Source organism: Gopherus flavomarginatus, chromosome 1 (assembly GCF_025201925.1).
Source record: "Gopherus flavomarginatus isolate rGopFla2 chromosome 1, rGopFla2.mat.asm, whole genome shotgun sequence".
Lineage (NCBI taxonomy): Eukaryota > Metazoa > Chordata > Testudines > Testudinidae > Gopherus > Gopherus flavomarginatus.
Window position 1 is genome coordinate 359,620,910 of NC_066617.1, and position 27,103 is coordinate 359,648,012.

At 43.7% G+C, this 27,103-nt stretch overlaps 2 protein-coding genes across 3 annotated transcripts in view; one reads left to right on the forward strand and one right to left on the reverse strand.

Moving 5' to 3' along the window:
• DGAT2 (diacylglycerol O-acyltransferase 2) overlaps positions 1 to 27,103 on the reverse strand; it is a 660,465-nt gene that overhangs the window by 103,066 nt on the left and 530,296 nt on the right. The gene's annotated exons all lie outside the window — the stretch shown is intronic.
• The window catches only part of WNT11 (Wnt family member 11), a 29,515-nt gene continuing 26,219 nt past the window's right edge, over positions 23,808 to 27,103 (forward strand). Inside the window, exons 1-2 of one of the 2 annotated variants that reach the window (XM_050930870.1) lie at positions 23,808 to 23,934; positions 26,879 to 27,066. In XM_050930870.1, the coding sequence (XP_050786827.1) occupies positions 26,996 to 27,066 (71 nt within the window). In that variant the 5' untranslated portion in view covers positions 23,808 to 23,934; positions 26,879 to 26,995. Of the gene's footprint in view, positions 23,935 to 24,395; positions 24,735 to 26,878; positions 27,067 to 27,103 lie in introns of those variants that run through there. The other variant, XM_050930878.1, reaches the window with a different exon arrangement.

Sequence of the window (27,103 nt, forward strand, 5' to 3'; positions counted from 1 at the left end):
GCTATAACACTGGAAAATGTTATGCTGTCTCTGTGGAATGTAATTTCTTTTCTTTCCTCTTGACGCCTCTCATGTTAGAAGAATGCAGTGCTGAAAATGTGAAAATTTAAAACAAAAATTATAGACGAACTGCTGTTTGTTACACCCCCTTTCTTCACAGTGCTGTTTGAACAAGCAGCCAAGTTTCTTTGGGCTGTTAAATGCTTTTACCTGCTGTGTCCAAGTCAAAAGTTAAATAATGAGTGAATGGATGTAAAAGGAAAACAAGACACACAGAGAGCAAGAGTTCCTCTTACGACAAGATAATTGTTATGCTCCTGGAAACATATAACAAACTCCTCTTTTCTGTGCTTGTGTCCATGAAGTCCTGACAGATACAACTGAAGTTAATTACCTGCATGTTTCTTTGTGCTTCTACTCTGGGGCTTGAGCCTGTAAATGCTACACGGTGTATTGCTTACTACCATGAGTGGCTGCTCTGTTGAAGTTGAGACCAGTCATGGGAGACTATGGGCCAGATGCTTAAAAATGAAGGAAGGTCCCCAGTGCTTTTGAAAACTCAAGCAGGCACCTATCTGTGTCTTTAGACATCTAAATACCTGTACAAATCTGGATCTGTAGGCTAAGTTGTGCACTGTGGTCGTCATTTGGAGAAATATCAGGCTATGAGTCCATTGGTAATTGTCTGTAGTATCAGGCCTTTGACTGGCAGCAAGAATGATACGGATGACATTGGGAAGATGAAAGGTCTAAGTTAAATACATCCCAGTACTGAGTAGGGGTAGGGTTTCCAAAAGCACATAATATTGGACTAGCGTTGGGTCAGGGCTGGACACTTCCCAAATCCCACCTTAGTTGGGGCTTCAGAGCTCATAGTGATAGATGTTTAGTTTGGAGCATTTGCTGTAAGGAAATATCTCAATAAAAGTGTTTTTAAAAGACAAAAGTGAATGTGGAAATGACTTCTTGAGTAGGCTGGGAAATAATCCCACCCACCCACACAATGCTGAACTCAATTTGTCAATGGGCCTGCCTTTATCACATGCACACACACACCAAAAAAAAAGGTGTATGGCTTTTGTGTACAGGAAGTAGCAAAGCAGACTTGCCAACAGGAGAAAGCTGTCAGTTAACTAAATAGTGTCATTGACACCTCTTTTCTTCGCAATGGTTGTTTGCTGTTCTTTAAGGTTAGAAAGTTTTTGCAGTTAAGTTCAGTAAGCTGCCATTCATACACAGCTGCCTATTCACGCTTGCTAATTTATACCACAGTGGGGTCTCTTTTGTTGTTTGGAAAGTCATGCACCTCAGGTGATGTTAGACTGTGGAATCTGTACACAACTCCTGCAAACCCAGCTCCTTGGTCTCAGATAACAAGTAATCTTTATTCTTCTTTTAAAGGGTCGTAAAGCCTTATCTTTAGATGAATTGGGATAGTTTTAGTTGTAGTATTTGGGTATTTAATCTAAGCACTATACCCAGATGTACAGACACTCTTTTCTCAACCTATGTATTACATACTATTTTTAACATTAGCTTTAATAAAATGTTTGGGTGGATAGGGATAGATAAAATTGAAAATGCTCCTTTCTGCGTCTATTTCAAGACTCTGGTGCATGGTAATGAACAGCCTTTCTGTGGCACCTCTCCTCCCAAGATCCTCAAGTGCTCCAGAAGCATTAATTCTCACAACTGCATTATTGTCGCCTTTTTACGGAGAAGGGGTTAAACCAAGGAACAAGAGGTTAAGTGAAAAGAGAACAGGAGTACTTGTGGCACCTCAGAGACTAACAAATTTACACCATACACACCCATTGTTTCATGTTCTCTGTGTGTGTGTATATATATATATATCTTCCCACTACATGCATCTGAAGAAGTGAGCTGTAGCCCATGAAAGCTTATGCTGAAATAAATTTGTTAGTCCCTAAGGTGCCACAAGTACTCCTGTTCTTTTTGCGGATACAGACTAACACAGCTGCTACTCTGAAACCTGAGGTTAAGTGAGTGACTTTCAGCAAATCGATGTCATAGCCAGGAATAGAACCCAGGAATCCTGACTCCCAGACCCCTGCTCTAAGCAAACTGAATTGGCAGTACTGTGTTGCTGGGAAAAACCAGACAGCCTGTTTACATCATCACAGACTGTAACTTTTACAACTGGTAAAAGAGATGGGTTGGGGGAAAGAGTTTTGTTTTCTCAAGTCTGGGACTGTGCAAAGCTTGATGGTCTGGGAGCCATAGGCCTATGAAAACCTGTTTCCCCCCCCCCGCCCCCCAATTTCAATTCAGACCCTCCATGTTTCATTCTGAATTTTGGGTTCAACAGAAAACAAAAACTCAAATCAAAACTTCCAAATTTTGCTTGATTATGAATTGAAACTATGAGCTGAGCATGGCTTCCACCTGTAGCTGTAAATGGGACCCAGGCCAACTTGAGACTTGATCAGAACTGATGAACTTTAGCAAGTCAGAGTTTCAACTTGATACACACCTCCACTCTGAACTCACACGTCCAGACTACCCCACCGTATCGGCGGGTTAAAATCGATTGCTTGGGGATCGATATATCGCGTCTAATCTAGACGCGATATATCAATCCCCGAGCGCGCTTATATCGATTCCGGAACTCCATCAACCCCAATGGAGTTCCGGAATCGACACGGAGAGCCACAGACATTGATCCTGCGCCGTCTGGATGGGTGAGTAATTCGATCTTAGATATTCGACTTCAGCTACGTTATTCACGTAGCTGACGTTGCGTATCTAAGATCGATTTTCCTCCTCTAGTCTGGACCAGCCCTCAGGTGAGTTTTGCCTTGCTTGGGCTTTAAGATCATTTTGCACATTTTCAGTTGTGGCTACAGCATTGTCATTGCTCCTTTGCTATTACAAGTAACATTGCCACGCTATTTCTCCTGCATTCAGTTTCGATTGTCAGCTCCTCAGGGCAAAGACCATGGGCCTGATTCTGCATCCTAGTGTAAATCAGGAGTTACCTACTCAAGTCAATGGACTTACACTAGTGTAAAATGAATGTGCTCTCTAACAAAATAATAATCATGCATTCTGCTTTTCCAGCTATTTAAACAAGCCACACCAAAAAATGTGCAAATAAATAAACAATGCCACACAGTACAACACATTTATATTCCAGATACCTTCAAGACTTCTTAGAACAGACCACATGTGTTTTTCTAAAAACATTTCTTTTGGCAGTTTATTCCTGGAAGAGCAGCGGTCTGAGATGGCACAGGGGCTAAATGAACAACTCCTGTGGTGATAGTTACAAGGTTAGCTGCTGTTGTAAATATTTCTCGGACGCTTGGCAAAATAACAGAACAAAATGTTATTGACTTAGGACTCAGATAATTTTTGAGTGATTTTATTCCCAAGAGACACAATATATCACAAGTTATTCGGCTCTTCCTATCATGCACAAATATAGAGTCCGTTAATACTAAACCTTTGAATCCAGACTTTCTCAAGGCCAGATATATATACGTGTGTCCATTTAGTTTCAATCCTGTAAACATTCCAGTCACTGCTCTAAATACTGGCAGGATTTCAGCAGTGCTTCTTCTACAGTGTGCTGGAAGGCGAAAAACACAGGGCCATATTGTACCATTGCTTTTTAAGCAGAACTTTTTAGGTTCCAAAAGAATTGTGGTTAAAAATGATGGCACACACAGCTTTCTATGTAACTTAAGAATTAGGAGCCTGATCATCAACTGGTGTAAATCGGCACTGGTGTTATGCTGATTTACACCGGCTGAAGATGTGGTTCCTACACCAGAGTAAATATGTTGATGCGGAGGATAGGAGCATATTGTAACGTCACTTGGGGCTTGTCTGCACTACCACTTACTTCAGCAAAACTTATGTCACTCAAGGGTGTGGAAAAAACACCCGAGTGACAAGTTTCACTAGCTGAGTCCTTGTGTTGTCCATTACTGCGTAACTCACTAGCAGATTTTTTTTTCTTGAGTGACTCAATGGATTGCAGGTTGGTATTAGTTCTGTTGCAGGCTCAGTGGAAATCTGGCTTGGAATCACACATGGCCAACATTGGAGCTATAGAATCTCTATAATTTAGGCCTTGTCCACATACACAAGTTGCCCTGCTTTAAATATGCTGGTACTGTTAAAGCAGTACAATCCCCCCTAAAGGTGGACACAGGTATGTGGGTATAAAAGGATTTATACTGGTATAGCTATTGCTATATAGAAAGGGGAATAAGCTATACTGGTATAAGGCAACTCTATAGGGGTATAACTGTGTCCACACTAGTTATTGTACTGGTATAACCGTATTGGTAAAACAGCACACCTCTAATCAACATAGTTGTACAAAAACTGTGTGTCGACCAGGCTTAAATCAACATGACCGATTGCAAATACTAAGGTTGGAGGTTGAGTCCAGACCAGGAGGAAGAACTTAAATGTTGTTGGCGGACTGTAATCCTGAGTTCATTCCTTCCTTTCTGGCCTTTAAAACAGTACAAAGGCACTGATTGGAGCACTTATGGGAAAAAATGGTGGGTGCTGAGCAGCCCCAAAATATCCCAACTGAGATCTGGGCTCTTCTGTGCTAAGCACTGTATATACACATACAGAAGCCAGGTCTACACTGGAAAAGGTTTGCCTGTATAGCTATACCAGCAAACCCTCCTAGCGGAGGCGTAATTTATACCAGCAAAAGAGTGCGTTTGTGGTATACCGTATACTCGTTCCCCAAGTGAAATAAGCTATCCTAGCAAAAACACTTTTATACTGGTGATAACCATGTCTACACTAGGGCTTTTGCTGGCATAGAAACACCCCCAAAAATCACATCCCTCACCAACATTGCTGTACTGGCAGAGGTTCTAATGCAGACTTGGCCTGAGAGACAGTTCCTGCCACAAAGACTTAATCATCTTAACAGACAACGACAGATGGAGGGAATTGGGGAAACAGAGGCACCAGATACTACAGTAATGGAGTCTATATAAGTACTAAAGAGGTATTGAGGTACAGAGTGATGAAGTCACTGTCCCAATGCCATGAAGCAGTTCAGTGTCAGAGCTGGGAGTGGAACCAGGGAGCCTGACGCCTCAGCTAGTGTTCAGTCCGCTGATCTGCACTTTAGAGACAAACACTATATGGTTTGTGTTTCACTCCACAGAAACCTGTCTGGATTTTTTCAGCCGGCACAGAATCACAGCAAGCCTGTGCAGTGCGGAGATCAGGCTCTCCATGTTACTGGAGATGATACATGAGCCAGAAAGAACACATCTGGATATCACAGATCCCAGGTCGAACTTGTAGTGTGGCCAGATAGAAAAAACAACTTTTTCCTTGTAAACTGAGCAAAGTTGCTATGATTTCATTGGGACATCATAAACTCAGAATCCCACAATGCCATTTGTATAGTCACTTTTCTGAGTAAAGCCCCACTTTAATATTATTTTCACTTGAGCTTTAGTGTAGCTTCTACTTAATTTTTTAACAGTTTTATTACTAAAGGCTCCAACAGAAGAATGTGCCATTCCTAACCTCTTCAGAGTCATTGTCCTCAGCTGTGAATCTGCTTCGTCAGTAAATTCGCTTAATACCCCTTTCTTATGAACTGTTGGCGGAATACATCCTAACTCAGTTACCATCTGTTGGGTGAGTGCATTGTTAGGCACCTTTATTCTGCAGAGTATTGATTTGATAGATTGTAAATGTATTCAGCGAGGCCACCAGGTACTGTCTATGCTAGGCACTTATGTGGCTCCCACTTCCAATAATATCAGCACCTCACAATCTTGAATGTATGTAGCCTCACAAGCCTCCTGGGAGGCAAGGCTATGCTATTACCCCCATTGTACAGATGGGTAATTGAGGCCCAGAGAGGCTAAGTGACTTGCCTACAGTTACTGCCAGGCATTAAACACGTGCCCTAACCTAGCCCCCTAACCACTGGACCATCCTGTATTCTCGATGGAGTGTGAAGAAAGCTCTGCACTAAGAACTATTGCTGGCATAGATGTGACACGGTGGGAGCTCAGACTGACAAACCTGGGCTGGCAAAATCCCTTGTGTAGACACAGTTATACAGGCAAAACTTTGCTTTGCCGATATAGCTTATTTCATTGGTATAGGAGGTGTGGGCTGGGAATGAGCTATCCCGGGAAAAGTGCGGTTTTGCTGATATACCTGCGCACTGTGACTGCTTTGTTGGTATAGCACCGGTATAGCCACACCAGCAAGACTTTCCTAATGTAGGCTGGCTGCAGTCAAAGCAAGGCCAGGTCAGTACTTAGGTTGGAAGCCTACAAGGAAAACTGAATTGCTGCAGGAGATGAGTACAGTGCTTAGAACAGTGGATCCCTGGCCTCTGGACACTACTGTAGTGTAAGTATGAAAAACTAGTAACTGAGTGATGCTGGTTTCACAGAGCAGCTGTCTGACATGGTAATAAAGCCCCCAAAGATTGAACATATGCGTTTCGCCCTTCTAAGTTGACAGTTCTTTTGTTTCAGTGGGATGTAGCTGCCAGGGGAGGCCAGAGTCCTGCAAGGTAAATCCGCCCCTGCAGGTAAGTTGGACCGAGCCATGGAGAGATTTGTAAATGAGGACTTGAATCTAGTTTGGTATTCAACAGGGAGGCCAGGATAGAGTGGAGCATGGGGCACTGTGTTCTTGGGTGGCCTGGGTTGCTGAACTGACAGCTGTGGAGTGAACCAGTGGTAGAATTTTTTTTTTTAAGATCAGCAGGTTCATAGGTAGGTAAAAGAATTCAGTAACAAAGGACTTAGAAACTGACTGCTCAGAGGGTCATTCTTCTGGCAGGATGGGGAATATTTCCAGCTAGTAACTTGAAGGCAGGTCATTTGGGTGCAGTAGTGTGGGGGATCCGGAAAGGTTTCAGGCAGGTGGGAGGCAGCGAAGGTTCCAGAATGCCTGATCTCCTTCACTAGTGCGCACAGCAGTCTGGCCTCCCAGCCGCTGAAAGCATTTCGTTCCCAGGAATCATCCACCTGAGGGCTGCTCGGTATTCTGAGGGTTAAATCAAATTTGGTTTTCATCCAAGACCTTGCAGCTGAATTTCAGCCCAGAGTGAGTTTTTATGGCTGAATTATAGACCCCAGAAAAACAGGTTTATAATGGAAATTATGACAGACCTTTAATCGTAGTAGCAGGAACCGCACCATTGTAATATACTTACAAACTGGTATTATCCTGCGGGGTATTATAAAAGAATAAAGTCTGCTGCCGTGGTCTGCACCACCAAATATCAGTACAGGTTGGGGCCTCCGTTGGAGGAGGAAAAAGGCTGTCTGCCAAAATGGATTTTGTTTAAAAAAATTTATCCCCTCCAACCTGCTGTCAAATCCCATCTCTGCATAGGAGCAGGATTTAAGGTCAGTGTCTGAATAAAGCCTTTTTACAGCTCTGAGAAAGGGAAAATAAATGCGTAGGACAAATACAAACTGCCACCAGGTATACACTTGATCAACTCAAGTTATACTGTACAAAACGACACTGTGTATAGTAGAGAACAGTTCTGTGCTGACCCCAAGGGAGATGGCCTAGGTCAGCGGTTGCCAACTTTTCCATACCGCGATCCAGTGTCATAAAAGAAAAAAGGTTCAGGGCTCCCACTCTCCCACCAACCTTCAGGTTCCAAATTTAGGATCTCTTCTAGGTGACCAAATTACGTTCATCTGCACCCTCTAGGATCACTTAAATAATACAGAGCTGAATTTACTGTGGCTCTGGCAGAAAATGATAAAAGAAATAAATGATGGTCAAATTTTATTGGCTTATTCGCCGATGATTCCTTGAAAATGACTTATGGGAGCTGTGATTTATGCTGCTCCAGGCTTTATCTGCTGCTGTCTTGGCTGGCACATCCTTATTACAGAGAATTATGGGTTTCAATTGCCTTTCCCAATTAAATAAATTAAAACAAATATATAATTTAATGGAAGAGACTTTATTGACGGCTAGCTCAAAATGCTTTTTTATGTATCACTGACCTGATCCAAAGTCCACCGACTTCAATGAGCATTGAATCAGGCCTTATCTTTGCTTTAAAAAAAAAATAGTACCAAGAATAGTGCAGTAGCCTAACTCCACAAGAATTTAAAATTAGGTTCTGTTTCCCTGAAAAAGCTTTTCCATGCAAGGCTTTTAAAGCTCAGCACCGCCGGGGAGGCACAGCATTCAAGATATTTTAGTAGCTGTTGTTTGAAGACTAAAGATATTCCTCCCGTAACGAACCGCCACTTTTTTACTCTTCGTGCCAGCCATCCCATCCTCTCAATATCTCCGAGTGAAACATTTTGCAATGCATCACACACTGCTTGTGGCCAAACACATTTTTGGCTCCTACGTGTCATGTAGAACCTTCTTCCAGCTCTTCAGACACTTTCTCAGATTGTTCCTTGCCAGATCTTTTTATTTTTTTTTTTTTTTGGCCTGGTGGAATGAACAAGAGATTTCTGCCTCTCTCTCTCTCTCTCTCTTTTTTTTTTTTTTTTAAAGTTTAAAGATGCTTTCTCCCCCCTTGTGCTTTGAGAATGTCTGGCTTGTCACTTCAGTGTCTGTCTCAAATGCATTCTGTTTCTCAAACAAACATTTGGTCCTCCTACTGCCCCCATATCTTTCTAAAACAAAACAAAAACAAAAAAAAGGAGCAATTACACGTTATTTTTCCACTGGTGCGAATAAGATCACATGAAAGTGGGTAACACAAACATTATTAACTAGAAAAACATGGGAGCTGTCCTGCAAAATATTAGGATGACTCAGTTATGTACTTAAAAAATAAAAAAGTGGCAAATTTAGGGATGTTGTTAGCATCAGGTCATAAACCACTGCTGTTATCACGTGTCTCGGGGATGAGGGGGAGACTAGAGGTAGGGTCAGATTCTCAGCTGATGTAAACCTCAGGGTGTGACTCAGAATCAACTTTTAGTGCCTGATCCTGCCCATGTTCTTTACCACTGACTTCAGTGAGTACAGGATTCCTAGATGTTCAGGGCAGAAGGACCACTGTGATCATCACTCAGGCCCAAGAACCCTACCCAGGTAATTAATGCACCAAGCCCATAACGTCTCTTTGAGCTGTGGCATATCTTTTGGAAACATCTTATCAGGATCAAGCCTTTAGAGACAATGGGCAGTAATAGACAAATTACTTGTTTCAAATCATCTGTATACACACATTCCGTTTAGCTATAACAGCAACAAAATATGCAATAGAGCTCTGGCCATTTCTCTACCAAGGTAATTCTCTGGTCCCTGACACCATGGTATCTGTGTGATAAGTATTTCAAAATAGAAATGATTATTTATATTTTGCTAGTGCTTAAAGTCTCCATAATGATCAGGGCCCTGGTGTGCTAAGTGCTGTACGTACACATGGAGACCCTGCCCCAAAGAGTTTACAGTCTAAGTAGACAAGAAGTGAAAGAGGAAACAGAGAAGTGAAGCAACTTGCCCAGGAGAACTAGAACACCATTTTCCTGAGGGCTAGCCCAGGGCTCTGCTCACTAGACTGTTCTTCTCAGTTACACTGCGCTTAGGAGAACAGTCTGTAGGAGCTGTAGCTTAATTGGTTGGTTGGTTGGTTTGTTTACAGGTGGCTGTGTTGGCTCTGTGCATTTGTGAAGAATGAATTGAGGGAAAGCTAAGGCCCTGTCTAAGGAAATTTGAACTGCTGCAAATGCCTACAGCAGATACACCTGGTGCACAGTGAGGCTTATACCAATGACCCGCTCACGTACCAAAGGTGGCCTGCACCCATTAGGGGTTTGCAGCAATCTAACTCTTACCGACATATGGCCTATGTTATACAGGAGATTGGGCTGATGATCACAGTGGTCCCTTCTGGCCTTGGAATCTATGATGTTGTTACGCTGGCGCGACTTTCCTTAATGCAGACTGGGCATCTGCCCAAGGAATAAATTTTCCATTTAGTTGTGAAACTGGAGAGCTCGTTCTTTGCTCATTGCAGTGGACAATCACAATAACTGGCACAGTTTGTCCATTCCTGCAGTGAAAGGGCATTTCTTTCTGGGGAATATGCTACAATGATTTCCTTATAGAGGTACAACCACAAAAGGTCAGCAGCTCAGAGGGTTCCAGGCATCTGCAAGAGGCCAGTGTCATGTGCACAGAAGCCCTGCTACCTGTGTACTTGCTAGTGTAACCCCAGTAGAGCTAAATCTGGCTGTGGCTTCTTCTGGGGCAAAGGGTGGCAGGGCCAGACACTCATAGAACAGTGAATATGAGTCAGGACTTTATGAACTGTTCCAGGGAAGTTTCACGGGGCTGGTGGAGAGACAACGTACATCCTCCCCTGTTCCTCACCACCTCATGGAAAGACACCAGACTTCTTGGAGAGCCCCCTAGAGAGAAGAGGAGGGATGGTGCCATGGAGACACCCAACCCCCCTTTCTGCACAGAAAGGGTGAGATCCATGCTTGTAGGAGCTCACCACAAGTGGATCACAGGATCCAAGGCCTGGCCACAGCATTTCTAAAATTAGGTGTAGGTTACTAAGGGTTGATCCTTGCTGCAGTCATTATTTTGGTCAAACACCAACAGAAATCCTTCAGTGCGTGCAGCAGGGCTGGAGGATCGGGTCCAGTTGGGGGAGAAGGGGTGTCTGTCCACACCTTTCACATTTTCAGACAGGTTTTAGAGCTATTTTGAGATTTACATGCATGCAATACGCTACCTTCGCAGCCTCTCCATCCAAGGCTGAGGTCTTCAGAGACTTCCAGAGACATATTACAGAGTTTTGCACATAAGAAAAGCACACCATTATTTTTCATTCTTGATTTACCTCAGAAATCTTGGAAGCCTTTTCTCTTTCCCCCTCCCATAGGACCTCAGTCAGCACTCCCTCCCCTAGCAACATGCCCATTGACCTTAGCGGTGGGTGGGAGGGAGGCGGGGAATGTTGCCTAGTAAGGAGAGCTAAACAGGGCTCGTATCTTTTTTTTTCTCAGAATGTTACCTTGATGAATTACCTATAATTTTCCTGTCAAGCTCTCTTCTTTTCAAGGGATGCAATGATGGATTTCAAACACTGTTGCACTTCATCTAAAAGAGAATAAGCTTCACGAATATTTACCCTGTAGATTTCCTTAGTTAAAATGAATATTTGTTCTACAGATTCCACACAATTAAGTGAATACATTGCTACGTAATAGCCTGGGTTGCCTGAGAGCAGGAAGGTGTCCAAGTGGTAGAATAGCAGTGCTACAAGGAGGGGAAAATCTGGAATAACACAATGGTGAATTAGTCCCTGAAACTTCAAAATTGGCCACAGAAAAGTTATGCTTTGGTGTGTTCCTGTTTTGAAAACATTTGGCATACAGAAGAACAAAGAAATCCTTCACGGCATTCCTTATTCAGACACAAATAGTTACACACTTGGTTATGACGTCACAGACATACATGAACATCAATATTCAGTTTCATTTTCTGCTTGGTTAGTTTAGAAAGAGGTGTGTGTGTGTGAGTGTATGAGTAATCCAAAAGGGGTTCTGTGGCAGTGTTCATACGTATACATCGAGGTGTGTAATTCAGATGTATATAGGATGAACCAAACAGCATAATCAGATTTTTGTAAGTAAACAGAAACACTAACTATAAACAGTCAAATTGAAATCAGGTAGTAGAACATATGCAGCTTCTGAGAAAAATGTGAGCTGTCATTAAAAGACTCCACCTCCAAAATTTTCCAGGTGGTGTTGTCTAACCATGAAAGTATGGTTGGTGTTACTGTGAAACAGCTTCTTCATTATTTCCTATAGAGAACATAAGAATGCCTATATAGGGTCAGCCCAATGGTCCATCTAGCCCAGTATCCTGTCTTCTGACAATGGAAAGAACAGAACAGGGCAATTATCCAGTGATCCATCCCCTGTCCTCCACTCCCAGCTTCTGGCAGTCAGAGGATTGGGGCATGCAGAGAAGAACATAAGAATGGCCATACTGGGTCAGATCAATGGGAATCAAGACCAATGTGTTTTAGCCTTTAAAGTGTGGGGCCTGAGTTTCAGAGGCACAACACCTGCAACTGGAGGCATGTTTCCAAAGGTGCTCATCACCCAGCAGTTCTTATTGTAAGGCTTCAAAAAGGCTCAGCTCAGCTCAGCTGAAAAACTGGCCCCTTATTTGTGGAAAATCTGGCCCTGACTGTGTGTGCTGAGTGCTTGAAAATCTGCCCCAGTAGGGCCCAATCCTGTTCTTGCTGAGGTCAGCAGGAGTTTTGCCATTGACCTCAATGTGAACAGGATGGATCTAATGGGCAGTGGTGAGAGCCTCAAACAGCACCGGGGGTGGAGGGGGTGGGGATGTAAGCTAACGCCTAACAAATTTCAGCAGATTTTACAAGGGAAGACCAAATAAAAATCTAACTCTGTCTTGTACAGTACATGGTTACACAGCCAAGGGTGTAGCTGATAAAGGATTTCCTAGTCCAAAATGTTCTAAATTTAGTTTTAAATTACAGTGTTTTGTTCAGATTTAACAATTATTGTCACTTTAAATTATATGTTGATGGTGATCTCCATTAACCTCTCCCCTACCTCCACCAGAATATACAGATTTCCCTGTAGGCTACACAGAGAAATGTTTTGTTGAGGCAGAAAAACTCTGGACCACTTTATAATTCCCCCACCTTGGTGCTGTATGTTTTACATTTCAGAAATAGAAGACGCAGCCAACTGTGCAACCCCGCCCATGAGAAATATGGGCCCCAATCCTATAATGAAAAGCCCTCATGGAGCCCAAAGCAAGATCAGAACCGTCATTAATAACATGCACTTGTAACATTTATGTGTGTATACTTTAGGGCCTTGCTCAAGCGATTAGAATAAAGATTCTGTCGCAAGTTCTAATATTTAAATACCTGGGGGGGTGGGTAGTGGTTAATTCTGCCAGAAAAACTAGCTTCAGATTTAACCAAGCTATTTTAAAAAGCTATTATGATTTCCAAGTTAAAAAAAATTGATTTTTTTTCAAATGTACTTTTGTTCTAACTGGAAAGTTATTTCCTAAACGGAGCTCGTCGTTTCAGGGTCCAGATGTGCTCAACCTCCACTGTCAGGGCCAGAGTTGCAGAAGAGCTTAGCTCCCAGTTAGGCAACAAACTGAGTAACCAGATTTTCACAGGAGCTCAGCGTGTTTGCTGTACAGGGCCGGCTTTAGGAACTGCGGGGCCCGATTTGAATACCCAGTGGCAGTCCAGGTCTTCGGCAGCGGGGGGTCCTTCCCTTGCTCCGGGTCTTCCACGAACCCCCCGCCGCCAAAATGCAGCCAAAGACCCGCAGCGAGGGAAGGACCCCCCGCTGCCGAAGTGCTGCCGAAGACCCGGACCACTGCTGGGTGGGTAAAAAAAATTTAAAAATTAGAAAGGCGCCTAAGGCACAGGGCCCGCCTAGGCGTGGGGCCCTATTCCGGGGAATCAGGGGAATTGGCCTAAAGCCGGCCCTCTTGGTGTGGAGCTGCTTTGAAAAGCTGGCCCTTATTTACATAGATAAACAGGAGCTGAGCTCTCCCGAAAATCTGGTCTTTAGGCTACTCTGACTACTAAGGCCCCACTCTTGCAGTTTTGTGCAGGCAGAAATCATTGGGACTCCACACAGATGTATGGATGCAACCACGTGGGACAACTTGGAGAATCGGGGCCTGAAAGAGAGCCTAGCAGTGATAACGAAGCTTAACAAATGTGTCCTGAGCAGACGCATTGTACTATCTCACCTGTCGTTCACACAGAATTGTACGTCAGACAGGTAATATTTTCATGGATAAGCATAACTGCACAGTCCCATTCTTTTATGTGACTTTCTAGTCATGGTGACAAAATGATATTCAACTGCTCAGTGATTTTTTTAACCACCTAGACGTTCACTTTGGACGGGAGGGCGGGGTTGTGCACATCAGTTGTCCAAGCATCTGAAGCTGCTTGACGGACACACTGTGGTGTCTATGTGCCCACTGCACCCCAGCAAGGAAGGACAGGGGATTCCTTGTACTGCAGGAAAAATACCTGCCCCACCTTGGAGGGGATGTTCAGGCTGTGCCTCTTGGAAAGAGGGTCCAACAGCGAGTTTTTTGTTAATGAAGATGGCCTGTTTGGGGCATGGATGAGACCTTTGCTTCATGGGAGGAATATGCACTCCACAGACTCCAGGCTGAAAGGTCCTTTGCTTGCATGGTCTGCAGCCAAATGGCACAGAGCTTTAAAGAGGCTGGATTTGATTCCCCCTCACATCCCTGAAGTCAGTGGTATTGCGCTGGTGTGAATGAGAGGAGCACCAGACCCTCTGAGCTTAACCTATGTTAGGGGGCTGATGGTGTAGCATCCCCTGGGGAACCAGGCCTGATTGCTGAAAGTTTAGTCATCCTTCTCATAGGGACTCTAGGATAAAACCCCACAACTACAGTATATCTTAGAGTCATAGATTTTAAGGTCAGAAGGGACCATTATGATCGTCTACTCTGACCTCCTGCACAATGCAGGCCGCAGAATCTCACCCACCCACTCCCGTAACAAACCCCTAACCTATGTCTGAGCAACCGAAGTCCTCAAATCATGGTTTAAAGACTTCAAAGTGCAGAGAATCCTCCAGCAAGTGACTCATGTCTCATGATGCAAAAGAAGGTGAAAAACCCCCAGGGCCTCTGCCAATCAGCCCTCGAGGAAAATTCCTTCCCCACCCCAAATATGGCAATCAGCTAAACCCTGAGCATGTGGGCAAGACTCACCAGCCAGACACCCAGGAAAGAATTCTCTGTAGTAACTCAGATCCCACCCCATCTAACATCCCATCACAGGCCACTGGGCATATTTACCACTAATAGTCAAAGATCAATTAATTGCCAAAATTAGGCTATCCCATCATACCACCTCCATAAACTTATCAGGCTTAGTCTTGAAGCCAGATATGTCTTTTGCCCCCACTGCTCCCCTTGGAAGGCTATTCCAGAACTTCACTCCTCTGATGTTTAGAAACCTTCATCTAATTTCAAGTCTAAACTCCCTGATGGCCAGTTTATATCCATTTGTTCTTGTGTCCACATTGGTACTGAGCTTAAATAATTCCTCTCCCTCCTTGGTATTTGTCCCTCTGATATATTTGTAGAAAGCAATCGTATCTCCTCTCAGCCTTCTTTTGGTTAGGCTAAACAAGCCGAGCTCTTTGGTCTCCTGTGGACCATTCAAGGTCAATTCCTGTTGTCCCCCACACTGACTCAACAGACATGGAGGGGTCCTGCCCATTGTGGACACAGCATGGCTCTGTTGCACTGGGTGGGCATGGGGAGCATTTTGGGGATTGCGTATGCTGTGGACCCTACTTCCACAAGGGTTCGCTCAGTGATGGGATCCATCAGCCATCCTTGCCTCCACACTCTGCAGAGAGGAGCTGCAGGAACCTCTGACTTCCCAGGCTTTCTGGGCATATGGTCCCTCCTCTCTCCAGCCCTGAAGGAGATTCCCAGTATTCTCAGCATTGGTCCCCAAGCTGTGTGCTGGGGGCAGGAGCTGATGCTATGTCTCATCATAGCATCCCTTTAGTAAACAACTACCAGTGCACAAAAAAATCAGGAAAATTATTATTTAAGGACGAAAGGAAAGGGATGGGTGGGTGGAGAGGGTGTTTTATAAAAGATAACAATCCTTATATCATAGAAGCATCTGCTACCCAAGATTTATGAGATTTGATTTGGTTTTGTTTAATTCAAAAGTCTTCTTGACCCTTGCTGATTGGTAATCCCATATTTCCACTGCTAAACCTTTGGTATTTGGTGGAGGTTTTTTTGTGTTATAGAAGTATTATTGTAGCCATTTCACAGATTGGGTAAACTGAGGCTCAGTAAGATTACATTTCTTGCCCACAGTGAACCAGTGGTATAGTCTGGAACTGAGCCCAGGACTCCTGGATTCTGTTTGGCTGCTGAACAACTATGCTAGCTCTGTCTCAGTACAAAGACTGTGGAAAATAGTGGCAGTCTCATTGTTTCCTTGTGCTCTCTCGTCTGTCGGTCTGTAGCCACCTGACATTGTCTTGTGTCTCAAACTTAGACTGTAAGTTCTGTGGGGCAAGGACTGCCTTTTTGTTCTGTGTTTGTATAGCACCGAGCACAATGGGGTCCTGGTCTAGCCACTATCACAATCCGAATAAGAACTATTAATAATAATAAGGGAAGGATCATACCCAGAAAAAAAAATTCAGATGTTTTAGAGTTAAGGACTAAGAGTTCAATCCTCTTATAACACACACTGGTGGAAATTGTAATAACTCTGTTGAACTCAGTGTATAATCAATGTGAGAGCAGAATCCGGTCCTCAGCCTTCAAAACCTAGGCAGCGTGTGGATTTCTGACATGATTTTTCACCTCCATGTTGAGCTTGGTTCTAGGAGGTTTAATACTGCACTGTGAATTTCTGTATTTTAATTTTATTTTCACTATTCCAGAGCATGTGAGCAGGGGGAAGGGGGGAGAGAAAACACCACCCATCCCCTCACGAGGTGTAAGATGCTGTTTATTTTCATGAGGGACTGCAGCCACCTCATTCTCAAGAAACGCAGCCAAGCAGATTCACAAGCAAATGAGTAAGTCACCCAAAGGACCAACCAAAAGCCTTGTTTTTCACCCTAAAAGGTGAAATGTCTTTTAATAAGGCATTTGTGGAGCGTTAAAAATTAGATATTAAAAAAAAATTAAGGAAGTTCTTTTCTTGGGCACAGCTGCGTGTTTGGTAAAGCAAGCCTCAGGCAGAGTGGGAGTTTTGCCTGAGGAAGGACTGCCATGCTGGGTCCTCTGTGTGTAGACATTCTCACCAGCTGCTCCACTGAAAGGACAGGTAGAGCTGGGATTGGCTTCTCTTAGAGTTCAAGGCCCCTTGCTTGTATGCCCCGTGGTGTAATTCCTCCCGAAATCCTTTTCCCTCGGCTTTGTCACTTCTGGCCTCTACTGCTCTGTCAAACCTTGATCCCTTGCTGCTGCTGCATCTCTGGAACAGGTTGTCCAACCCCTCTGCCCCTGGACTCCCCCACTGCCTTTTGAAACCTACCTATTCCACTTACAGCAAGGAGAGGAAGGATTGTCCAGTGGTGAAGGTGCTAGCTTGGGACATGGGAAAACGTGAGTCACTTATCTGCGTTGCTATTGACTTTCTGTGCGACCCTGCGCAAGTCATTTCATCTCCATGTGCCTTAGTTCCTCATCTAGAACACTGAGATAATGACCCTGCCCTACCTCACAGTGGTGTTGTAAGGATAAATACATAAAAGGTTGTGAGGGGCTTGAATTCTATGATAATTGCTGGGGGGCATAAGTAATATAGTCAGAACTACTGAGCTCTCAACTGTTCCCCATGAAGGTGCTTAACAATTACCAGCCCTTCTTGGGGCTCTCGTCTGCTTCTCCCCCATCTCCTTGCTCAAGCATTTCCACTGTTGTTATACTCACTATGCTTGTGCTTTATGTAACATTCTCGTGAGTGAGACCTGCCTCTCCCACCTCAACCATCTTCCCCTCGATAACCAGCCACCAAATCAAACTCAGCATGGTGATCTCTTCCAGGCCCTCTCAGAGGTCCCAAGAGGCCTGGGCCACTTCCAGCTTTTGAGGCCTCTAGCCATAATAAAAATAACCAAAAAAAATATCTTTTTATCAAATCACATCTCTTATTTGCTTAAATTTGCAGCTCTAAGCTGAGAGAGTGTGTCTGATAGGGATGCGCATAAAAACAAGTTGTGAAACTTATCAAATGCCAAATAATAAACAAATGTCTAAATTTGAGGCCCCCTTTGAGCTTGAGGCCCAGGCCAAATGGCCCTCCTGTCCTTCCCCCTCCTTTCCCCGATCGGCCCTGATCTCTTCCCAAAGCCCACTTCCATTGTTGTTAACAACTCCACTACTGTCCCTCTCTCATGTCCTCATGGATTTGTTTCTCTCTTTCTACCCTCCCATCATGGCTGCTGTGAGATACTCGATTGTTATTTCTCCACCTCATCTCCACGATCAGCTGGTTCCTCTTCATTCCCACTAGCACAGTCCTGGTTCCGGTCCTGTTCAGCTCCCCCTCCTGTCTAGCCCCCTGAGTCTCACCTGATCCACCAGCAGCTATGAGAACCATCTTCCTTGCTCACTGCTCTGACCACATCCAAATCCTCCTCACACCCCCTTGCTGGCTTTCTCTTGACTTCTGCATTACATTGAAATTCAGTTGCGTCCCCTTCAGACCTTGCACCACTTAACCCTCTCTGACCTGTCTGGCTAAGCTGTGTATCTAACCCACTCACTTCTCATCCTTCTTCCACTCTTACTGCTGTGGTTTCCATGTAACCTCTTACATCCAGAATCCCCTTCCTGGTCTAGTTTGTCTTGCTTGCACCCTTTCCTCCTCCTCAAAACACACATCTTCCAGGGATACTCTTTCTTAAGTGTTATTTCACACATAATAAAACATTAACATGCCCTCTGCATGCTGCTTTCTGCATGCTTTCAACTACCTGACTAGCTGCTTTCAACTCCCTTAAAGGGGGTTCCAAAGATGATGGATCTAGACTGTTCTCAGTGGTAGCAGATGACAGAACAGGGAGCAATGGTCTCAAGTTGCAGTGGGGGAGGTTTAGGTTGGATATTAGGAAAAACTTTTTCACTAGGAGGGTGGTGAAGCACTGGAATGGGTTATCTAGAAAGGTTTTTAAGGTCAGGCTTGACAAAGCCCTGGCTGGGATGATTTAGTTGGGGATTGTTCCTGCTTTGAGCAAGAGATTGGACTAGATGACCTCCTGAGGTCCCGTCCAACCCTGATATTCTATGGTTCTAAGAAAGCAGCAAAGAATCCTGTGGCACCTTATAGACTAACAGACGTTTTGGAGCATGAGCCTTCGTGGGTGAATACCCACTTCCTCAGATGCATGATTCTAAGAACAACCAGAAACACCCTCTAAACTTCTCTCATGTCATCCTCACCATCTAAGGCATCAGAGTCACAATCATCTTCCTTTTCTTTTCCTACCCAGTGTTTGTGATTTTAGATTACAATGATAGAGCTGGTTGAAGTTTTCAGATTTTGTGATAGGTGAGGAAGAATGTAAAAAAAAAAAAAAATCTCTGTTTTTCCAACCAACTCTAGAGCTGGTTGGCAAAATTCGAAATTCAAAATTTCAGCTAAGAAAAAAAAAAAGTAAAGGTGTTTTCATGAAAAGGTTTCTGAAAAATGTTTCTAGTTTTTGACCAGCTCTAGCTGTAAATTTTTGAGAACAGGAAACCTTTTCTTGATTTGCGTGGTACCTGTCATGTATACACAAGGCACTGTAGAAATAATAAGAGTAAAATCAACATCTCACATGTATTAACATTATTACGTGGGATTATATCTATTTCATATGTTGCATTTATCACATACCTTTGTCCACCTCCCCTTCACTCTTCTTACAAATCAGTCTCTGCCAGGAATTATTCTAACATGCTAGCCCATTGAGCAACTTCACAACAGCCACCGTTGCAAAATATTAATAATCCCGTCACAAAAATGTCTCTTCCTTCCCCCACAAATGTGGAACTTCTCCCCACAAGTTACAGTGGCAGAAGCCAGAATGGGCAGTATTCAGTCTGGTACCAGTGACAGGTTTAAAAGTCTGATATCTCATGAGCCCTTAGGGATAGAAATAGGTGCTATATGTTGTGCTAAAGGGCACGCTCCCTAACTGGACATATGATAGAACATTTGTTTCTCATCCTGGAACAGCATAAAACATTGGACTTTGAAGTCATGGTGTTTGTACATGTACCTATTTTAAATACGTTTGTAAGAGATTTTAACATTTAATAATCATTCATTTTTCTCTCCTTCAGAGGACTGTGCAGTTGGATTGATGGGTCTAATTCTTATGTACACTAAGGCCTCTTTACACCACTCCAGCAGTGTATAGGGGCCTTGGTGTACATGAGAATTACACCCATAGTAACTATGTCACCTGGCTTTACAGGTGGAGGGATATGAAAAAATAGCTCCATTAAAAAGTCAAACTCTAAAATATTTTCAAAATCGCTTTTTTTAATGCTATATGCAGAACACACAATAGTGTAGAAGAAATGTTTTACTGGCCCTCGTGTGCAATGACCTCACTTGTAGCAAACAGCATCTTCCATGCATGCTGATAAAACCATTCTACCACACCATCACAGTATACATAACTATGTCATATTAATAAACATTTACACAGTGTCATGATTTGGCACAGTGCTTTAGAGATTTTTTTTAAAAAAAGGACATGGTCTCTGCTCTGGAAGAATTCACACTCATAGGTCACAATTCTGCAAATTCTAATGCACTTGTTTAACTTTATCCATGAGACTAATCGCATTGAGTGTTTGTTTTTAGGTGGCGTGTATGTTTGTGTGTGTGTGTCTGTGTGTGATTGAACTAGAGAGCCTTCCACATCGGCATTGCTGGTTCTAATTCAACCCAGGTCAGTAGTAACTAAAAGTTGTCACGGTCTAGTGGCTGTTTGGTGATTACAGTTCAGTTCTGATAGTCAGGGATTCACATGAAAAACAACTCTCTGCAAAATGATTAGGATCTTTGATGACAGTCTGCACAAGGAGTCAAGAACTAAATGCCCTTCTCCATAATAGGTTTGAGGCAGGGGGACAGAGTAGTGTAGGCAGCAGCTTGCGTTGCTGTTGCACCTGCGCTAATGGATGACCAGACAAATTCGGTTTCCAATCCAGCAACTTTCCTGTGTACTTTTTTTTAAAAAATGCATAAAAATGAATCTGAAGATTCACCGTGAAATGACGCTGTTCCCCACTTCCCAACCAACCCTTTGGGATTAATGTATATATTTACCAGGATGTGCACCCATGAGAATATTTGTCCTACTTACCTCTGTGCTAATAATTTTTAGAGCAGAAAATAAATACTTTCCAGATATACAATATACAATTCACTGGGGGTAGGTGTCCAAATTCCATTGAGTTTCTATAGGAGTGGGGTGTCTGACTCCCTTGGATCAATTCTCTCAAGGATCCTTTCCTGAAAAACCTATGGAAAATACTGAATCAAGATACTTTCCACATGTGTTTGTGGCCCTAAGGCTTCTAGGAAATGTCAGAGATCTTCATGAAAGCTTTGTTCAGCTTGAAGACATTAAAAACATAAACATTTATCCAGGTAGCTCTCTATGGGCTACACATCTGAAGAGAATCCATATTATTCCATTGAAAACCATATGGCCCAAACGAGGTCCAAATCTAGCTGAGAAAAGCAGGACTCAAAGAACTTCAATGGTTTGGTAATAATGGCCCTGATACAGAAAAGCATTTAAAGCACATGCTTGAGTCTCACTGAAGTCCATTTAAACACATGCTTAAATGCTTTGTTAATCAGGATCTAGAGAGCTGGTGGTCTTCACAGGAAAGTTGTTCCAGAATAAGGTGGGGGTGTGAATTTAAAGTGCAAGAACTACTCCAAAATAGCTCCCCATGTGGACACTCTTATTCCAGAATTATTATTCCACAGGGTAAGCTAAATCAGAGAATGGCAGTCTTGTTCTGGAAGCTACTCTGCAATAGCTACCCTGCAGAATTGCCCTGTGAAGAATCCAGAACACCAACTTGTTGACAATTAGATCCAAAGAGCTGCACATTTTTAGAGGACAGCAGAATGCCAGAAAGTTAGAACAAATAGGAGTCTCCATCTGTCCTAGTGCCCACCTGCAACTCCCACCCACTCCCCCAAAACATTTAAACAAACAAAACCAGACACCTTGTAAAGCTGGTGGCAGAGTAAATAAATAATAGGGTGGCTTTGGAAAGTTTGGAGCACAGATTCTGGATGCTTTATAAGTCAGGTAGCAAAAATCGATAGTGATAATATGTGTTTCAGTGCTGTAGTTCTTCCTAAGATAAAGCCTGGTAAAAGCATCATCACATACAAAAGCCTTTTCTCAAGGTATACCTCTAGAACACTCTTCTCACCCTACTTTAAAACTCAAACTTTAGGTCCTAAGGCCCCATGCAATGTGTTATTAAGTATTCCTACCCCTCCTCATTCACCTGGAACACACAATTAGACTGACCGAGCAAAAGGGCATGGATATTACAGCAGCTGAGAGCCTTTTTGTGCCAATTTGTTCTGAATTCATGGCAGACATTGGGCTTCTTACATCCAGATTTGTCCTGTTCTCTAGGCACTTGAGGCCCGTTTGAAGTGCGCAGTAATCTTAAACCCTCATCTGCTGAGACTATCGTGAAAGAAAAAGAACCTGATGTAAAAAAAATTGAACTTGCCAATGATTAAAGAAAGATCAAATAAGCGGAGCATCGTGAAAGCTAAAGGTTGACAGTATGATTCAATAAAGCAGGGCACATAATATGCTTTTTATTCCAACTGTCAAATTGCAACTTCTTAGCTTTATCAGAACAGGAAATCCAGTTAACCGACCTGTTCAGAACAACCAAATGAAAAATGTGGTTTGGTTTTATTTGGGAAGTGAGCCGTAAAGACAGGTAAACACCGGTCACCCTTTGTAAAGGTAACATTTAAGGTTTCCGGTTAAAATATTAACTAGTTATTGTTGCTAATCATTAACTGTTCATTATAATAATGTAATAGCAATCTTAGTATTATTTCTTTGTAGTTCTTAGAACATATATTTGTAGAGGCAGGTAATTTCAAATGCAAAAAAGACTACTGAAAAGTATAAACCACTAAAATATTGCGTGGGCTTTATCATTTTGTGTATCACCTTGATTATATGAAAAACAAATAGATAAACAATTAATTAGAACAAATAGGTAAGAATAAAAATAAAGGAAGTTACCAGCTTCATACACCCAATCTTTCCATTGGGAAATCAACCCTTTAATCTCAGGGAAACGATGACAATTCAAACTAAAATGTGTTGTGGGAGTTTTTTTAATTGAACTTCAAATGTATAATGAACTGTTTATTATTAGGAATTATTGTATAACTGGAGTAGCAATTGTACTATGACTTTTCTGTGACAAACTTCATTGAGCAGGGCTACTGTTTGATGCATACATGTGCAGAAATCTGGAGAAAAGAGAGACTTTGGAAACACAATAGTCAAACTAGTCAGAACCTATAGAGGCTCAACATTTCTTTCCTCCTGACTTTAGCTGAAGCTTATGCTAGTAACTCTTGTTTTGCCAATTCCCCAACACTCCTATCTTTACCATATTGTTGTACTTAGTCCTTGTTTTGCAAGGCTTTCCAGGCAGATGACTAGGATGCTTTCATCAAGGAAACATTTCCATGTTGGTCTGATTTGCCTGGCTGATAAAATGAAGTGGAATCAGCCCTACAGAACTCCCTGACAAAGAACTTTAAAGTCCTTTCTCTGTTCTCTAGATCCTGAAACTACCTGCCCTCTGGTCTTAATCTTTTATTTACCAGGAGGGGGAAAGGAGTGTGCGTTTGGGGGGGTGGAGGGGTGATTGCTGAGAACACTGGAAAATACACATTCTTTTTTCTGAATAGATCAAACAGTCATTTGTCCTGTTTTAAGCAGTAAATCCGGAGTGCTTTGTTATGCTAATACAGTCTGACATCACTCGGCAGATCAAAGCCACTGGGACCCCATATAAGCAGGTTCTTAAGGCAAGAGAGGGCAGAGGCAGACACGCAGCTGGCAATGTGCTCATGACACACACAGACAGACAGACAGACAGACACACATTATCCGCTGCATCTTCACGCAGCCTTTCACTTTTGTCGCTCGTCCCTTCCCCTCCCCTTCTCTGTCCACCCTTAGCGGAGTTTAGCAGCTTTTACCTCCGGCTGACCTCCAGCGTTGGGATCTGTATCTACAGCATTTTGTCTGCTGCTGCAAAGCTTTGTGTTTGCTGGGAGAAGGGGTCAAGGCGAAGGGAGCTGGTGCAGCTTTACCGGGAAAGGTAAGGAAGGGGATTCTTGCTGGTGGGTATCGATTGATTCATGCCTCATCCCGCACCGTTAAACCTGGTCAGAGGAAGAGGGTCAGAGCAGGGAACCAGATCCCTGAGTGGGTTATTTTTCACTGCTGCCAGGGAGACGCAGGTTTTGCTTCCTCATGCGGCGAGGACTTAAAAAACGTTCACACGAAGGAAGCAACCGTGTCAGAACTAGGGGAGAAAAACCCACTAACTTCCCATGGCTCTAACCAACCCCGAGCTGGGCACAAGGGCCATAGGATGGTCTAGCTGGGATCCCGTCTGGGGTGATGGCACAGCAGAGCGCTGCGAAAAGAAAGAAGATTCAGAGCCTGGGATGGGTTGGTGAAAGTTTGTTGCCGATGTTCAGGGGCCATTAACAAGAGACGGGCGGGGAGGGGGGGTGTTTGCCTGTGTGCAAGGTGGGGGGTTGTTCATGTGTTCCACATTGTTAAGGGATTGTTAATGGAGATGGAAAAGACGGAGCAACGCAATCGTTATTATACACATCCCCACCCCCTGCCTGTCTGGTCCATAGCCCTGCAGCGTGTTTACCTGTAACGTGGGCGTGTGTCCACATCACAGAGCGACCAGCTGGGCGGCAATGTAGAGGATTAGTGTTGTAGCCTACGTGACACACAATCCCACGCCCTGGATTTTGAAGCCCGGTCCCTGGTTGGGATGAATGGGGACAATTAATACTATAAAGCTTAAGAATGACCCGGGCTGTTTCTCTTTCCCTCTTGGCGGACGAGCTGTGATGTGAGTTTTAGGGAGAGGCAAAGGTAAGGGAGGCGTTTGCGGTGTTAGTTGTTATCATCACTGTCAGTTTTCTGTGGAGCGAATTTTCTTCAGCTCACACGTTCGCAACGGAGCAAGCGGCTGCCTAAGGCAGCTCGTGGGAAACATGCACGGGCAAAGCAGAGCAGGACTTTTAGGATGAAACAGGTCGGGTTTAGGCAACAAGCCCCCTGCCGCTGGCTTGATCTGTGACCTAGGGCTCTTCGCCCTTGTGAACAACACGGCTGATGGCTTCAATAACTGTTCCCCCCCCTTGCCACTTTCTCCCGAATTTGTAAATTTAACCTGTTCCGAAGCTAGAGGCTGGAAACCGGAGTTCTGGTTCGGACAGTGTCCGGTCTGGGCTGGAGGGAGTCTGCAGAGCCGGGTTAGATAGCTCCCTCCCTCCCTTTCAGGGACGCGGTAAGAAATTTCACGCTGAGGTCTGTGCTGCGAAGAGACAGATAAGGGGTCTGAAATAGCCCCCAGACCGCCCAATGCATGGTCAGCATCCCAGGGTGAAGGTTTCAAGTGTGTCCTTGTTTTTAAAAAAGATAAAAGACCCCGGAATAAATCTCTCGCTATGCAGACGCCCGAGACCAGGAAACGTGCCTCTCTGCACAAGCGGCGCGCCCGTGGGTTTTGATCTATTCTTGCAACTTAATAAGAAAGGGAATAAAAATCGAGGCGGGTGAAATCTTGATGCAGTTGGCGTACATGGGGGTTTTGCCATGGATTTCAGCGGAGCCAGGATTTCACTCCCAGCGATGAAGATCCGTGGTACAGTGTCACTTTCCCGATAACAGTGTTTCAGGGACGGGATTCTTACACCAATGGGGACACCTTGAAGGAAAACCCAAAGTGCGCTGGGAATCACAGCAAGCATCCCGGGGGGAACTCGCACGTGTAAACGGGTTTCCAAAGTGGTGTCCTCTCCTAGGGGATTCAAGAGTTGACCCTTCAAAGAGCGCAGTTTGAAAAAGAGCTTCAGGCAGTCTCAGACCTGGGGGTCAGGCAGGCATCGAATGATCACCACGAAGGGCATGATCCTTCCTCCTTTCGTAATGCCATTGGCCAAGGTTTTCCGAAGTGACTGGTGAGACCAGCTCGTCCAGGTTTGGGGTGGTTGACTTGAGACACCTTCCAGAGGCCTGATGTGAAGGTGCACTAGTGCTCAGCAATTACTGAAAATCAGACCCCCCTCTAACGTGTATAAAGGGCCTAATTTGGGCATCCAAATTCACTAGCCACTTTTGAAACCTTGACTTTAAGAGGAGCAGAATCTGGCCTTAATTTGGTACACCTGAGAAAAACCACTGGCGGCTAAGCAGAAAAGAAGACCCACACGGTTATCTCTGATGGGAGAGAAACCCGATTGGTTTGTCACTACCATTGTTGCAGGGAGCAGGGCTAGCCCCCTGTCTGGGAAAGGGAGGGCTCGTAAGAATTTAGGAGTCATATGCCTTGTTTGTTTAATAAAAAGCAAAGAAAGGAGGATCCTTGAGATCTTTTGTTTGCTGCTGGACGCTTCTTTGAGACAGTTCTGATTGTAATGTTTACTGTGGGGCCAGAGTGGCGGGCTCTTCCTTGCGCTCCAGGTGTTTGTGTATTTGGAAGAAGCGAGGAGCAAAGTTAATGAGGTGAGAATGAAAGCAGGAGGGAAGGAACAAAACACATTTGTTTGTAACAGATCAGACAGACGGAAACCTTTGCAGAGCAAGAGCACCTCCATTAGTCAATACATGGATGTTTAATGTGTCTTTTTTTCAGAACTATCTATCTATCTATCTTGTAAAAGCGAAAAGGATTAGCTAAAACAGAGACCTGAGATTTGTATTTCTTCCCTGCCCAGGCAGATTTACAGAACCTGGGGTGGGGGGAAGAATTGAAACAGGGAATGAAGTCTTGCCATATGCCGGGTTAACCAGAAACATACAATCAAGACTATAACTCAAATCATAATTCAAGCCATACGTTTTGTCTGTCTGTTGACTGTAAAGGTTCTATCAAGAATTGGGGGGAAGGGAATCTGAAATTTTTCGTGATTCATAAACCACTCCTTTGCAATTTGGATGATAAATTTCTCTGTCACCAGGACTCACCACACTTGGGTGTTAACCATATCTTTGTGCTTTCTCCCTCATTTCAGGTTGCTGCGCTCCAAGAAGGAACCACATCTAAACTGAAGGAAATACATTGTTCAGAAAATTGGGAAGATCCCCTTTTAAGAGTTGATCTCCTTCTGAAAGTGGGTGGCTGTGGAAAAATGAAGCTGAGTCTTGCAATATTTCTGTCTTTCATTTTACAGACTGGGATTTGCTCTGGAATAAAATGGCTGTAAGTATCTCTCTCGCTCCATTTTTATAAGCAACAC